General features: G+C 38.6%; 1 protein-coding gene across 9 annotated transcripts in view; it reads right to left on the bottom strand.

The window, feature by feature from the left end:
• Nucleotides 1-16,174, bottom strand: part of CTNNA2 (catenin alpha 2) — a 462,204-nt gene that overhangs the window by 359,158 nt on the left and 86,872 nt on the right. For all 9 annotated transcript variants that reach the window (XM_064419032.1, XM_064419026.1, XM_064419024.1 and 6 more), the window contains one exon: nt 7,953-8,148. In XM_064419032.1, coding sequence (XP_064275102.1) covers nt 7,953-8,148 — 196 coding nt within the window. The remainder of the gene's footprint in view (nt 1-7,952; nt 8,149-16,174) is intronic.

A 16,174-nucleotide genomic window follows, 5' to 3' on the forward strand; every position in this document is an offset into this window, starting at 1 on the left:
CGGGGCAGTGTCTTGGTTTAAGACCATTTATACAGTTGGACACTCCAAAATAAGTCACCTCCGCTTAATTCCAACCAATCCCCCTCCACCAGTAAGGAAACATTATGAGTAGATATAAGTGAAAAAACAACTGTTTACTAACAAATGGAGCAACAACAGGCAAAAAACAACAGCAAATAACTGCTAGATACAAAAATACCCAATCTGACAAACCACACAGACACAAAGAGAGACCCAAAATGTTGGAATGAGCCTTCCCAAGATGGCGCCCGCCTGAGGCGGCCGTGGGGCTGAGGGACAAAGGGAAAATGGCGCCACACCCTTCCCCTCCAAAAGGGTGACCGTGGGCCCCAGGAACAAAGAGACAAGATGGCAGCAACCTGTACCAGAAAGGCAGGAGCCCACAGAGCAGTTCTAGAGGCAGACAAAAATTTTCCAGCTCTTTTGGGGCCTGCGCCGCTCCTGCTGCTGGTTCCCGCCATTTATGGGCTCTGCCACAGCCGCCATGGTGTGAGGGGATGAAAGGAGCGCTCTGTCCGCTCAGCCTCACCCCAGGACCTTGCTGACTTCTCTTGCTGCTGCCAGAGTTTGTAAAATTCACCTCAAAACAGTTTCTAATTGCAAAATGGATCTTTACCAGTGGCTGTGGTTGCAAACCATAAAACAAGCACGTCTGAAGAGAAGCTCCCACCTTTGCAAAAGCAGCCATGAAAGGAAGAGCCTCTGCTCCCAAAGCTTCTCTGGGCAACCCGTGCCAGGGCCTCACCACCCTCACAGGGAGGATTTTCCCCTCAGATCTAATCTAAACCTGCCCTCCTTCAGTTTAATGCCATTCTCCCTTTAAACTAAGCTGAAATAATCCTGGAAAATGCATCCAAACCCAAGATCCTCCCATGTTAGATGAATTACAGCAGTATTTACAGTTACATTCTAAATACAAAATATACCACTTTTAAAAACTTAATTCCTTTGTGGAATTTACTCAACAGAATGAAATTTTATTGTAAAAGTTTGTTGTCAATTTGTTTTGTTTTCTTTTTGTTGTTGTTGGGGTCTTTTTTTGTTTTTGTGTGTGTGTGTGTGTAATCATCACAAAGTCATTCTTGCAATTTTCCATTTAGTTTTTGAAAGACTGAAAATTCACTGTTCAGTGATGGAAGCATAAATCAATGACTGAACCTTAAGCTCATCTCCTTGACTCTTTCTCCCTTCAGTATGCTACTTCCCAATTTAAATATCCCAGACAAAGTCTCTGCACCACTCCTGATCTCCCACCAGTTTCCCTATCATTCATCAGACAGCTGGTGAAACTCTCAGTTCCTTTGCTCTGCTAAAAACTTCCATCACTGACCTACAGAGTCATCTGAGGTCAGGCTAAAAGGAATTTCTTTCCAAATACTTTTGATCCGACAGAGTAAAATAACTGATTTTCTAGTTCAAAGATGACTCAAACTTTTCCTTTTTTCCTTTTTCCTTTTCTCCTTCATAACATGAATTTCATGTTATGTTGTGAAATTTTATCTACTTTTTTTTTTATGTTGAAGAAAAAGAATTTCAGTTCAGAATTTCTGCCTAATGAATCAACAGTGATTTCATTTCCAGCACTCAGCTGGGACTCAGAGGAAGTTTCAGTAACACATAAATCAGAGCAGCTTCAAAAAGAGAGGTCGAGATGCTCACCCTGTGGTGCTCTGCAGCTTTACAGAACTTTTCTGAGGGGTCAGGAACTTCAGCTCCAATCTCCACATTGAATTACGCACAGAGGGGACACAAATACAGATTTCATGCATGGAGGAAATCTTGCAGAACATTGCTCATGGTTAGCTCAAAACTTAATTGAAAAGGCTGTACATTAAATGCTGCTGAGGATTACTCACTGTGGATTAAGCCTATCCAGTTTGGGAATTACTGTTGGAAGACAGAACAGAGCAAGATAACTGCCTGTGGTACCCATCCCATCTTATAAGATTTTTTTTTTTTCTTTTAACAATTTTCTTGATTTAAATCCTAATGAAGCTATTTTCCAAATTTGACCTGAATCCAGAAATTTCATGCATACTAATGGTGGCAGAGTTAAATATTTACTGCAAAACATGGCCTAGTTACAGTCCCTTGATAGGGATTCTTTTTTTGTTTTTTAACTGTGCTGCATTTCTGTAATACTTTCTCAAATAAAACCTTTACTAACAGTAATATTTCTTCTAAAAGAACAAGCAGTAATTTTAGGATTTGATTTTAATATTCAAATCAAATATTTCTGGAGGAACCACTACTTCCCCATCTTTCAGTTTCTGAGTATAATTTTATTTTTGACAACTGTGAGAAGTTGTCATGCTAAAGAAATTTTATTCTGATTTTTTCCCAATATAAAGCCACAACAGTATAAAATCTTCAAGGAAGACAATGTAAATAAATATAGGATAAAAAATCTGCCAAATGTATTAATTTATATTACTTTTCAAACTTATATCACTGCTTTTGAAAAATCTGTCTCAAACTGCCATGTTCAGGCAATATATCAAACACCAACTACCATTTATAACAAACATATCCGGGAAATGGAAGTCACTTTCATAAATTTAAACTAACATGAGCTTAAACAAAACACTGAAAAGTTAAATTAATATCAGAACAGCTCCAGCCAAGGCTAAACAGAAATAAATCTTTTGGAAATGGTGCAGAGAACAGAGAAGAAGCAAAGATCCTTGGACAGTCAGCTGGCATTACCAAGAACCAGTATCATCATCAGTTCTCCCAAAAAGCCTAAGCCTAATGTGTACAGAAAGTCATAAAATCATGGAATGGTTTGGGTTGGAAGGGACCTTAAAAGACTGTCTAGTTCCAACACCCCTGCCATGGGCAGGGACACCTGGATGCATTTCATTTTTTCTCCACTTTTAGTCTTCTCCTTAAGGAACAATCCTGATCAGGAACGGAGTGGAGCAGGACAAGACATTGGTGTTGTTGGGTTTGTTTCACAGAAAGATAAAATAGTTTGGGTTAGAAGGGATTTCGAAGGTTACCTAGACCATCCCTTGCAATGAGCAGGGACATCTTAATTAGACTAAGTTGCTCAGAGCCCCATCCAACCTCACCTTGAATATTTCCAGTGATAGGGCATACACCACCTCTTTGGGAAGACAGTTCCAGTGTCTCACAGAATCATGGAACGGTGAGTGCTGAGAGGCTGATGTGTGTGCTCAGCCATAAATATAAATTATATAAATTTATATTATATATGTATTATATACATGAGCTGGGTATGTGTGCTTGTGTGCGTGTACCTACTGGAAATACAGCATCAGTCTCATTCCTGCTCAAAACTGGGGCCATGGAGCTGCAGCAGCCTCACTCCTGGTTTTGGGAACCTCTGACCCTACTTTCCTACACAGCAACTCTTGGAGATGCTCTACAACATCTGCTTTTTCCTCATAAGTGTTTTAAATAATTTTGGAGTAGGAATTTTGATGTCTTTCTGCAGCTCAATTCTCAGAGAGCTGAAAGATAATTAATGGATGGAAGAGTCTGAAAGATGAAGCATTAGCATGGAATAGCATTTAGGGGCCCAGATTTCTCAGGAGGAGCATTGCAAACATGAATAACAATTGAAGTCGCTTCCATACATAACAACCAATTCAAAATAGAAAAGGAAAAAATTTTATTAACAAGCTAAGAGTTTTCAGGCCATGGCTCCAGTGATTTGCTGAATAGAAAACTTCAAATCTTTGTGCTAAAAGCTTTCAGCCCAGGCATGAGCCACCAGCCAGACAAAAAGCAAGTTGCAGAGCACCTCATCACAGATATTATTGGAAAAAAGAGAATATGTTTATTGTACACACAGGTTCTTGCAAAAGTGCAGATCAGGATTCATTGTCCTGTTAAGCAGGACTGCCCACATGCCCACTTCACCTTTCAGGATTAATAGAAATTCTACTTTGTCTAAAAAAACCTGTTTCTCAATAATTTCTTTCCACAGACACTTTTTCCTCTATCAAGAACTAGTACATGCTAACTTCTGTAAACAAAAAAAAAAAGTTCTCATATACTTCAGTGAAAAGGTTTATAAATAAGCATAGGGAGAACATATGTTTAAGTGAAAAGATAAGGGGTTTTTTTGTCTAAAAAAACCAGGTGATCTAGATTCTAGATTCTCTAGATTTCTCTAGAAACCATTTTGCATAGAATTTAGTTCTAGTTTTAAAATTTCATTCAAAAAAATTCAAAACTAGATGGTTAAAAGAATTAAAGCACTAAAAATATTATTTTTAGTATGTTCTGTTAGAGAGAAAAAAAAATGTCAATAAAGTTAAAGTCACTTTCATGTCTCAGAGATGTTCATCCACAATGTCAAGATGGTCACAGAGTACACAGGTCACATTCTTTTTCACAATGTCTATAAATCTGCATGAACAAAAAATTAGGTCTACCTCAACTTTACCCTTTCTTCAAACACAAAAAACATCAATAGCTATTTTCTGTCCCCTGCTGAATTTCATATTATGGTGTGAAATCTTACCTACCATGCTTGAAAAGCAAAAAAATTTAAAACACAACAACCAGCAGCTGGACTGAATCATGTTTTTAATGGAAGTTTCAGCTTTATGCAAGAAAACTTCCAGGAAAATTATATTAAAATCAGGCAGTCACCAGCACATACCTACAGACAGACATTGCCAAAGCCTTTTACCAGATAGAATACATTTACATGAATATAACCTATTTCCTTGTGTTGCTTTCTGCAGCATCCCAGGCTGTGTCCTAACAAATTTAATCAAACTGGAGCCCAGTGGAACTGCAGTTTTTGATAGATTTTTGTGTCAATCATGGCCTGAACTTCTCCTCCACAGGGAATTTCCTTCTTCTCTACTGATCAATAAAAGACCAGTTGCATTTAGACCCTTATGCTGTGAGTATAGCATATGATGTATTTTAATTCCTGTGAGTTCCTCTTCACTTCCCTGCACTTCCCAGGGTTTGTAGCTTCATTCTTTATGGTCATGGAATCATGGAATGGTTTGGGCTGGAAGGAACCTTACAGATCATCTGGTTCCAACCCCTGTCTGCTTGTCCTTCTCTCTAAAATAAAAAGACATGAATGACAAACTTCCACATTTCCCAGGTCCTCTTCGTCCCCCATCTGGGAGATCTTTTACACAACTCTGACAGTTCCAGAATAAACACCCACAAAGCAAAGTATTCAATGGCCCAGCAACTGGATAATCTCACTTAGGTGGTTTTGAAGAGTAAGTGTTCCTATCATGGAATTATTATGGGATACAGAGATACACAGGGATAAGCTTTAGGCATCAAATATTTTGGTCTTTGGTCTTTGTGTTTTTAGAATGGGTTTCATAAATCAAACCAGTTTATCACCAAAGTTTTCTACAGCCAACAGAAATTACACTTCCACACTACAGAAGGAACAAGAATCTTAACACCACGGACACTCTCTTTCATTGCAAAGCATTTTGCAATGATACAGAGCATATGTTCTACACCTATCAATGGAAAGCAGGAGTCCCTTGAGTGAATTGCTGCCTTTAGTAGGACACAACACTACCCAGCAACACAGGGCAGGAAATGAGGAGCACACCAAGAGCCAGCTGTAAGTGCCGCAGACATTTTTAGGTTGACGATGTAATTATCCCAGCTGGAACCCTACCAGGAAATCAGCCAGGAAAACACAGTCTCAGTTCATTAATCCAGCTCTTTATGCCACCCAGCTAAACATATCATTTCACATCACACCAGGGCTGGTCTCATTTACACGGCTCGTGGGTGCTAATAATGGTGTGTGGTGTCTCCTGCTCTCCTCATTATGGGATCGTGTTGAACAGGCCCCAAAAAAAGCTGCTCCACTTTTCTGACAGGCTTTTTTCCCAGCCTGGAGTGTTGACAAGAGATGAATGTCTGTGTCATTTTGTATAATTCTGTTTAAGATCTTTTTCCTCCTCTCTGCTTCTTCATTGTTGTTTGGGTTGTTTTTTCCTAAATATAGGTTAAGAAAAGTAAAAGTCATTTTGTCATGTAAAAAGTCAAAAATTCAGTCTAGATAAGGACTGTGCAAGTTTAGGTTGATGCCTGTAACTCAGAAGAAGGCTCCTGAGGAGAAGCTGAGTCAGCATCACAAAGCCAAAAGGAAAAAGGTCATTAATTCAGAAAGAACATGGGCATTCATGTCACCACTGAAGATGCTGAGCTACAACTTGACACTACACAAAATAAGACATGTAAGCAACAGGAAACTGAAGTAGTTGACAAATGAAAATTAATGCCAGAACAGCCAGGCATCAGCATTAAAAATAAAAAAAAAAATTAAAAAAAACACCCAACCAAAACCACAACAACAAACACCCAGCTGAAAAAATAATCAAAAAAAAAACATAAAACCCCACTAAAATACTGTAAGATCATTGTACATAGAGCATACAGCAAATACTCAACTTATTCCGATGTACTCGCAATTGAGTATTTAAGAAAACCCAAACCACACAGGAACATGAAAACAGTGAAACCAAATATACACAGAGTGGAGAGGAGGAAGAAAATACCCTCAGGATAGAAAAGATTGGAATATTCACTAATCAGTGCTTATATATACAAAATTTAACCCTGCTTTCTCTTATGATCACTTCAGTCCAATGTTCACAAGATTAAAAAAAAACCTAAAAAACAATATATTATGAGTTCTGGGGGAGTAACTCACTGAATATTAGTATTTTACACCCAAATCCTTTAGACTTCTTTTGAAATCTCATTTGGAGATTTCTCAGTCTTGTTCTAACACCCTGGGCTGATGATACTGGCAGATGGTATCTTTAGATTGTAGGACTTACAATGGAATAAACATGAAAGGTACTTAATTCTGCTGCACTAAAAATAATTACAAAGTCAGTAAAACTGAAACATTTTTCCTAGGTATATATTGAAAACATTTTCCCTCCACCATACAGTAAATTTGAAAGCATCTCATACCTATTTTATCTTTTGAAAGAAAATTGTCAGACCTTGTGAGTATCCATTTATTTTATCACCAACACCCAGAAAATAATTGTCTTAATATTGTTATTATACTTATATTTTTAAGCTTTGATACAATTTTTTTATATATTTGAAGCCACAAGTATTTCTATATTGCTCTTTTATCTGGTTGATAATTGTTAGATTGTTCAGAAACATATGTACCATAATCCTCGTTCTACATTTGCACCCACAGGCTTTAAACCACTGATCAGATTCAGCCAAGTGAAAAAAAATCACATCATTTTGTCATACAGCAGAATAAAAACCAGGCTGAAAATGGAACAGTAAGCTTTGGCACTGGGCAAAGTTCTACTCCCATCAAGAATTTTCCCTGTTGGAACCCTGGTTGCTGAGAATTTTAGGCTTTCTGTGCTGCTAGGCACTGACCCCCAAGAGAGCACTGCATTGACCTGAGGCCGTGGAGAAGGCTTCCAAAATGGAATGACAGAGCTGGGATTGTGGGTGTGCAGTTTGATTAGAAGTGTGTGATATCACAGGGTGGAAAAGTTAAAGTTTAAGGTTTTAGAATATAGTAATATATATAAAGCAAGATGGAGGTTGTAGGGCAGAGGCTGGTCCTTCTTGTTTACCTTCTTCTTCACCTTCTTCTCCATGGATTTTGGTTGTTTTGTGTAATTGGATAAAAAAGTCCCCATTGCTGGCACAGGTGGCTGGTTATTGGGTTAAAAGTAAATATAATTGAGGTGTCATTTCTTTATTGGACTGTTTATTCTTAAAAGACCTTGTAGAGAAAGAGATGGAGCTCCATTTTTACCTTGTTAGTGAAGTGCTGCAGAACTCATGGTTTGTGAGACTGTAACATAGATAAGAACTAAGAAAGATCTGAGTCCAACAAGAAGTACCATCTTACACATTTAATCCTGAACCCAGCAGAAAAGAAGAAAAAGAATCCACATTTTTTCACATACCTTGTTTTCGAACATCATCTACAGCAGCAACCAACTCCTCCTTGAGATCCTGGCTCTCTTTAGCAATTTGGTCTCCTTTTTCCAAGAAGTTCTGAGTGGCCTGCTCCACTGAGGCAGCCAAAACATGAGCCTTCTTCGAGCGCCCTTTCTTCTTGCCAGACGGTCCTTTATTGCTCGTGTTCACCAGCGTCGTTACCTTTGGGCAGGAAAAACAGGTTTTTGTCAGTTTGAACAATCCTCTATTTATACGAACACCCAATTCAATCCTCACACTATTTTCTGTGCCCTGGAAGGGATGTAGTGGCCACATGTTTTGAATAGATAAAATTGGAAGTATAAAATCCGGCGGCACGTCCCCCAAAAGAGGGTTTTCCTTTTAACCTGTCCTCAGTCTGGGCTAAGCAAATCACAGCCAAGCAGCAAAAAGAAAAAGATAAGACTGGCAGGTCTGTGGTGCCAAAGCATCATTTTTGTTACTTGTTTTCATTTTTAAAAAATGAAGACACTGATAAAATGGAATCTGAACACACAAGGGTCAGAAACCATTCAAAAAGCAGTTGTCCCTTGAGATAATGTACTGGCAGTGACATGCAAGTAGTAACAAAAACATTGTGGCCATTTTCCAGACATGAAAGGTACAAAGAGCTCCCACTGCAAAGATTATACAGGTTAAAACTCTTTGCCTTAGTGCTGCTTCACTTTATTCCTAATATTTTGTCATAAAACCACAGCAGGGCAGCAAAATGATCCTACCAGTATTTAAACAGAAGAAGGCAACTCTGCCTCCTTGTTTGCAGAATCTCCTGAAGGAATTCTTTATTGAGCTGCCAATAAACTGATTAGAAAGCTTAAAACCACAGCCCAGTGTGTATATCCCACAGCTGAGAGTGGGGCAAAGAGGGAATCCTGCATGACTCCAGCAGTACCAGGCTGCTGCTCTGTAAAACAGGAATATTGAATTGGGTACCATCAGGTGTTAATTGCACAAAAAATGAGCAGAGATGCAGCTCTCCCTAACCAGGATACAAACCAGGGCACCTGTAGTGTTGGATCAGTGTTCTAAGCCACAATTTTGCTGTAAGAAAATAAATGTCTTTGTCTAAATACAAAGTCTTAAATAAAGACATTTGACTAAAAACCAAAAGATTCTAAAACAAGTATTAAAATTCACTGTCTCATCCCTGCTACCAGAAGAGTGCCAAAGTCTGTGGTACAGTTTTGACCAAAAAGCCTTTTATCACGCTCTTTGTGCTACATTTTTTCTTGCAGTCTTTTTTTTTTTTCTTTTTTTTTTTTTGGGGAGGGGGTTGGGTTCCGAATCACATCTTAAAACTACAGACTGTGGAAGAATAAATATATGTACCTATATCTATATATATATATAATCAGGGTTTGAAAATACGATATACATGGATGTAGTGGAAGGAAAAAAAATGTAATCCAGGGCCTTCTTTCAGGAAAGAGTCTGCTTGGCTGCTGGAATGTAATATTCATTCATCATACGGGGTTTTTTCTTCCCCCCCACTGTTTATGTCCAGAAATAATATTTTCTTTATTAGCTTTCCCTTGCAAATATTCCTAAGGAAATTTCCTGAAGATCATTTCATAGTTATCATTGTCATTGGCATCTAGTTAAGGACACCAATAGAAATGGAAATAATTCTAACCCACCACCAAGCAATAAGAAAATTTATCAGAACTACCCAATGTGGAAATAATTATAAAATGAAATAAAATATTTATTACTATTTTCTTTAGGGCCTTTTTGAAATAAAAGAACTTCTTTTTCCTATGGTGCTTAATATGCAGAAATAGATAAAAATCACTTAGAGTGTCTACAAGTGCTCAAAATCTTCTCAGTTAAGAACTTCTGTGTAGAGCAGATGAACATATGCAGGTTCTAGAGATGAAAAGGATCTGGAACTGGCAGAAAACCTTTGCTAATGCTCTGAGCTGCTGAGCCCAGAACTAACACAGTCCATATGAAAATCCAAATTACCACAGAAGATGGAGACTTTTTCTACCACTTCTTGTAACTCACATGTAGGAAACAGCACCCCCAAAGTCAATCCTCTTTTTCAAAAAGAAATACTGGTGTATTCTGTTTGAGCCCGCTTCATAAATGTTTTGCTGTTCTTTTCTTTTTCTTACTTATTTTGTTTCAACCATTACAAAAATAAGTTTCCATCATGTCAAAAGGTGGGACTCAAATATAATCATGGAAGAGTGCCAGCAAGAGAGCACAAGATCAATGGTGCTAGAGGCTTTGTCTGGCTCAGTGATTTGTAAACTTGAAGCAAAGGCTTTAAAATTTTAAACAAAACCTACTGGCATGAAATTAAAAAAAAAAAACAACAAAAAAACAAAAAACTTACTACCCTCTGATCAACAGCATTCAGATGGAACAAGAAGAGAAATTTCCATGTGCGACAAGGACATTCCCCTGGAAAAGGAATTCTGGATTCCAGTCTCTGCACCAACAGGGTTCTGGGTAATACAGAGCTCCCATAGGAAGAAAACCACTCATAAAAACTGGAATATGGCCATTTTACCCACCTTGTGTCAGCTCCTTTAAATTACATTAAATCACGAGTTAAGAGGCTAAAAAAGCAGTCTCTTCCAAAATTAGAATTCCTGTTACATAAAGTCAGCTGTACTGGGACAGGGCAAAGGGGAAGGAAGGCTTCTGATACCTGTGACACAAAAATCCATGGCATCCAAGCCTCCTTCCTATTTTTAAAAATCCAATAACCTATGAATTTATATAAATTGCTTGAAAAAAAATGAAGAAATAATAATAATAACCTTTTATCTTTTTAAAATACCTCAGTTTTTCAGCAGGGCTTTAAAGCTAACTGGTTTATTTAAATATCTTACCCCACCTAAAGTGGTGCAAAAAAAGAATGTCTCTATCAGCTTCAGTTACTAATTAATGCAGAAGTCACCCAAAATTCCGTACAATTATCAAATATATCACTTGATAATTACCATAAGCTCATTTGGCAGCCTTGTAATGATCCTGGCTTTGTGATCACACTAGGGAACCTTGCTCTCTTATTTTATTAAAGAAGCTTCACACAGTCCTAGCACAGATCTCTGCTGAAATAACAGAACTTCACTAATTAATAGTTCAGCCCCATCCTGACTTAAGGCCTCCTTACCCAGCTCCAGCAGCACAAAAGAAAGGTGAGGATGTCTTTGCTAAAAGCAGAAAATTCCATTAACATGGATTTCCCTATGGCAGAGGTCAGGTGTGGGCAGGGAATGCCAGAAGTGAAAGGGAATAGAGCTGGATCACACACTCATCAAATCAATCCCCTGTCAGCGGCTCCAGCTCACACAAGAACATTCCTGGCTCCCTGAATTCAACTGTCTTCCCTACAGATTTCTGAAAGAGATAAGCCACAAGTTTAGGAGTTGTAATTCTCCCCCTTTGCCTTCTCTTTGCTCAGTATGTGCTCAAATTGCATTATTTACCCAAGACTTTCCATAACCACGTTAAAGACAAGCATATATTGACAACTCTTGAGGCAAATATTGATAGACCCTTTTTTTCCCTTTTTAAAAATTTTTTAATTATCCTGCTAATCCTTATGGTTTCTCTCTGGTCCCTCCCACAGGACAGATGCCTTGGTGTTGTGTTTTCCGCACTGGGTGATAAAAGTATTGAGAGAAGCCCTTTGGAGAAAGGCTTGAGGACACTGGTGGCATATGGCACGGGGACTGGACCAGGTGATCTTTAAAGGTCTCTTCCAGAACACATAATTCAATGATTCTGTGATTCTACACATTTAAATATCAATGACAGAGGCTGTTGGGAATTTTTCTAAGAGTGGACAGCATTTATATGTTTCTTTGTTTTTAATAAACCAAAGCAGGCAAATCAAATACAGCCCTGCAAACATTATGAAAACTCTTCAGACAAATTCTTGGCTCTGGTTGTGACAGCTGAAATAAACGTAAAAGAATTTATTTGAAAGATGACTAATTATTTACAAAAATTCACTGTTTTCCCCTATGTCCCTTGTATTTTCAAGTAACTATTATTTGTCCTTCCTAGTGGCATTTTTTGGATGTGAACAGCTACAAGTTATTCCTCTCTTCTCGTGCACTCATAGATCACCAAGGTGCTGGAAACACTTGATGACCTGAGCAAAGATAGCCCTGACATTTCAGTGGAAGAGCCTTTTTTTTTTCTGGATATCAGCTGCCCTTCCACTCCATTGCCCCATCTCATTGCCTCACTGGCTGTACCACGCTCACCCCCCGAGCACTCAAAACCTGCTGCTTCCAAAATAAGTCTGTTGCATCAAAGGGAAAAAAAATCATTACAACTGTCTGGAAACACAAAACCTCTTTTTCCAAACTGTCTCATGGCTGGGTTTGCTTTTTTGTTTGTTTGTTTCCTTTGGCAGAAGAGACCTTTCAAAACACCTGGAGAGAGAAGCAGATTGTGTTGGGCGTTACGGCACCAGCATGGGCATGGGAAGATCTAATTTGATTGCCTGCTCCAAATGAGGTAGAGAACAGACCTGAGCACTGTGTTTGTGACCTTCCCTTGGACCATCCAGCAGCACAGCAAACAGGGATGGGATTTTTGCCCTAAAAATTCCTGGCTCTGCACACCAAAGACTTAAGTTATGATGTGGCTCTCAGCAGCAGCTCATTAGCTGATCCCACTCCAACTGCAAGGTGTTACTGAGCAAAATACAGGAGAAAATGCTTTCAACAACTACTTTTCATTCACATACAAAACATAAAAGCAGCTAAATTGGATTTTTTCCACATTTCTGCAGAGGAGAAGATAACTTGCTGGGCTTTTTTTCCCCATATTTGTGCTTATTTTCTAGTGCCACACAAAAAGAAGGCTATTTTTTCCCTATTACACCAATATGTGTGAACACAGATGTTCTGCTGAGCACAATTCAGTCTGTAGCATAACTCCATTTTTTTGATAATAACTGTTCTTCAATTTTCCCTATCAACTTGAGTAATTTGCCACTGTCCTTACCCCATAAATCATAACAGCTTACATAATTAACTCTTGTAATTATCTCCGCACGATTAGCACCAGCTGTCTACCTAATTCATAGAACTGAAATTCTCTTTCTATTCTGTGTGGATGGATATTTGGATTCTCATTGATGAACAGAACTTTCCCATCCACGCTGAATTCCAGTGGTTTAACCCAGATTTCTGTACTCCTTCCAGCTCCCCTCAGTGTTTGCAAACACCTGTGGGTTAGAGGCATTCATAAATAAGCAGGCTCCTCTCCCTAATGCAGAAATTATTGGCTGGGGTGCTACAAAATGCCAGAGCCACACCTCCCTTTTGGCTGGGAAGCACCCAGACAACTGAGGCAACACTGATTAGAGCCAGGATATTTTATATTTTAATCCAGTGTAGCTTGAGGACAGCAAGCAGCCCTGATTCACGTTTCTGCTGCCAAGCACTGATTCCTGAACATATCTGCATATTTCTATTCTGCCCACATGATGCACCTTTAGGATGTAATTTGGAGATAGCAATACCGTTGCTGCTAATTTTTATTTTTCTTATCAGTGCTCCCACCACTGCAAGAGGTTTACATCCTGGCCAATGTGAATGAATATTATATAAGGCACTTTTAAAGTTCTTCAGCAAGTATTAATTCTCAGTGGAATTTCTGACTACTTGTTATGCTATCAAAAAGAATAAAAAGTAAATAAACCACCCAACACTTACTTTCCTCCTACAAATCTTCACGAGAAACTATCAAAAATGTCTACAGCAGACATACAAGCCTGAAATATGTTTTCACAAAACATATTGTTAAGAAAAAGAAGAATAGAAAAACACAATTAAATGAAGAATCATGGTTATGTTCCTCCTACAAATCTTCATGAAAAATGAAGCCACAAAAACCTGCAGCATGTTTTCACTGACTCTCCCATAACTGTAACAAGAATCAATTCAAATTAAGCTAATAAAATGTCTCCCATAATACAATTTGCCTCTAATTTGTAATAAATTAGACGCAAAGATTATTAAATTCTCCTTTTGTGACAAATTTCTCCTGTTAATTGGCACTAAAGGACTGTGATGCTATTTAGAAGCCAAATATGAATTCCAGGAATTACCTGGTAGACGGGAAAAAGAGATTATGTTAACATTTCACTCATGGAAGACAGAAGATTTATATTCCTCAGGTTCCCCAAGGATTCACTTGCTCCTGTACATTACCTTGAGGTTCCTCACACCATCTTATTTTCAACTGGTAACTCCAGGAGTTGACCATCTCTTGGAACTGGCAGCACAAGCAGCAACATCCATTACAAGATCCCCTCTCTGTGATGGCAGGATTGCAAAACCTCACTTTCAAGAACTAAATAACCCCATTCCTGAGCACATGTTTCCAGTATCTTGTTAGGATTTTGGCAATTCCAGCTTTTGCCAAGAGAGAAAAGGCAAAGCAGGTGTTTAATTGGAGCAACTACAAATTATTTAACAAAACCATTGGCTTGATGTGACTCCTGAAAAATCTGTTCAATGCATTTAAATGCAAGAAAATGATGAATTTTAGAAATTTAAGATGTTCCTCTCGATGTGTAAATCACTGTGGGTTTTCTAATTGCACAAAAGGGCCTGATCCCAGTCAAGTCCAACAGCCAAGGACAGCACAGACTCCACAGATTCCCATAATTTCATTTTTTTTATGTTACACCAAAGCACATTAGGCTGTACCATTTCAAAAATTCATATCTATGGCTTGTGTTAAACATGCATTTTCTCTCATCTCTTTCTTCATTATGCATAAGAGTTGTTCATGATCCCACTAAGATGAAAAGAGGAACAAGAATTCCTCCCCACACAATGGCCTGATTTTGGCAGGATGACCACCTTAGGGGCCAGGCCATGAACTGGGGGCACAGCATTGTCTTGGGGGTAAGAAATGTGGGTTTGAAGTTCCTCAGGCTCAGAGAGAAGTGAACCAGGTCTTCTTCCTTCAGGGGTGACCATTTTAATACCTGGGCTATTTTATAAGAAGGTGGCTGCAACACCAGCATGCTCGGGCTTGAAGAGTGAAGCTCATGAAGAAGAATGGGTCATTTTTGAACCCTGAAGGAAGATTTCAAGCTAAGTCCAAGCAAACATGTGCTCTATTAATCACCACATGATGTAAGCTCCCCTCTGCAGGCTCAGAGCTCAGCATGTAAATTCTGGAAAGGGATGGGATTTCAAAAAGCTCCCTTTCACATCTCTCCCACAACATCTTCTAAATCTCACTCCTAAGCTTCTCTCTTCTCTTCTCCATGTGTTGAAAAGGAGAACTAATCATGTAACTTCTGTTTATGGATTACACTCCCAGAGCTGGGTGCCTAAATGGACTTGGCACCTCCAAATCTTTGAGTCTTCCAAAGCTCTAAATCAAGGATCCTTCTGGGTTTTATATAGCAGAGATTGCATTTTAATTGGAGCAACATTTGGCAAATCCTTCCTCCTTGTGATCCTGTCACTATCTTCCTTCTGTTTCTCATTGTCCAAGTGAGACAACATCACGTATCCATGTGGGGACTTAAAATGCTGAAACCACCAAAGGCAAAGTTATTTGGCTCCAAGTGATCATCTCTGTGCAACTCAGCAGTGGTTTAACAGACCACAATGCACAAAACATTCCTTGAAAGAGTAAAACATGAAGTTCATCTTACCCCAGCTAAAAAAAATATCAAAAAGCTGGAAACTACCTGACAATCAGTAAATGCACATTAAATAAAGTGACCTCAAAGCAGCCAGGAATGTCAACTTCCAGTGCAGTGCTAAATGATCTTGGCAACCACTGAGCAGTAATTGAGATGAAGCAATTTTTTGCATTCAGTGACTTTAGTTAATTTCTCATAGTTAATAAGTTATTACTACTGCAAGCCCCTGCTGACATCTGTTATTTTCCTTGTTAATTAAAACAGTAAATGTCACTGTGTTTCTGCAGTTTTACCAACTTTTAATTTTGGGAAAAACTTTGTTGCGCTACTTTTAGAGGTAGAAGAAAAGCCATCATCATCTCCAGTTTGCTGTCAGGATAAGAAGCCCCCCAAAAAGCTGCCAATATACTATCTGAATGATAAAATAAAAAAGTACAAACCAAAAAGTATAAAGCATCACCTCATAACTCTAATAACTCCAGTTCCCTCCAAAACTGAATACAGCACTTGTAGTCAAGCTTACAAACACAATACATGCAAAAT

Source organism: Passer domesticus, chromosome 4 (genome assembly GCF_036417665.1).
Source record: "Passer domesticus isolate bPasDom1 chromosome 4, bPasDom1.hap1, whole genome shotgun sequence".
Classification (NCBI taxonomy): Eukaryota; Metazoa; Chordata; class Aves; order Passeriformes; family Passeridae; genus Passer; species Passer domesticus.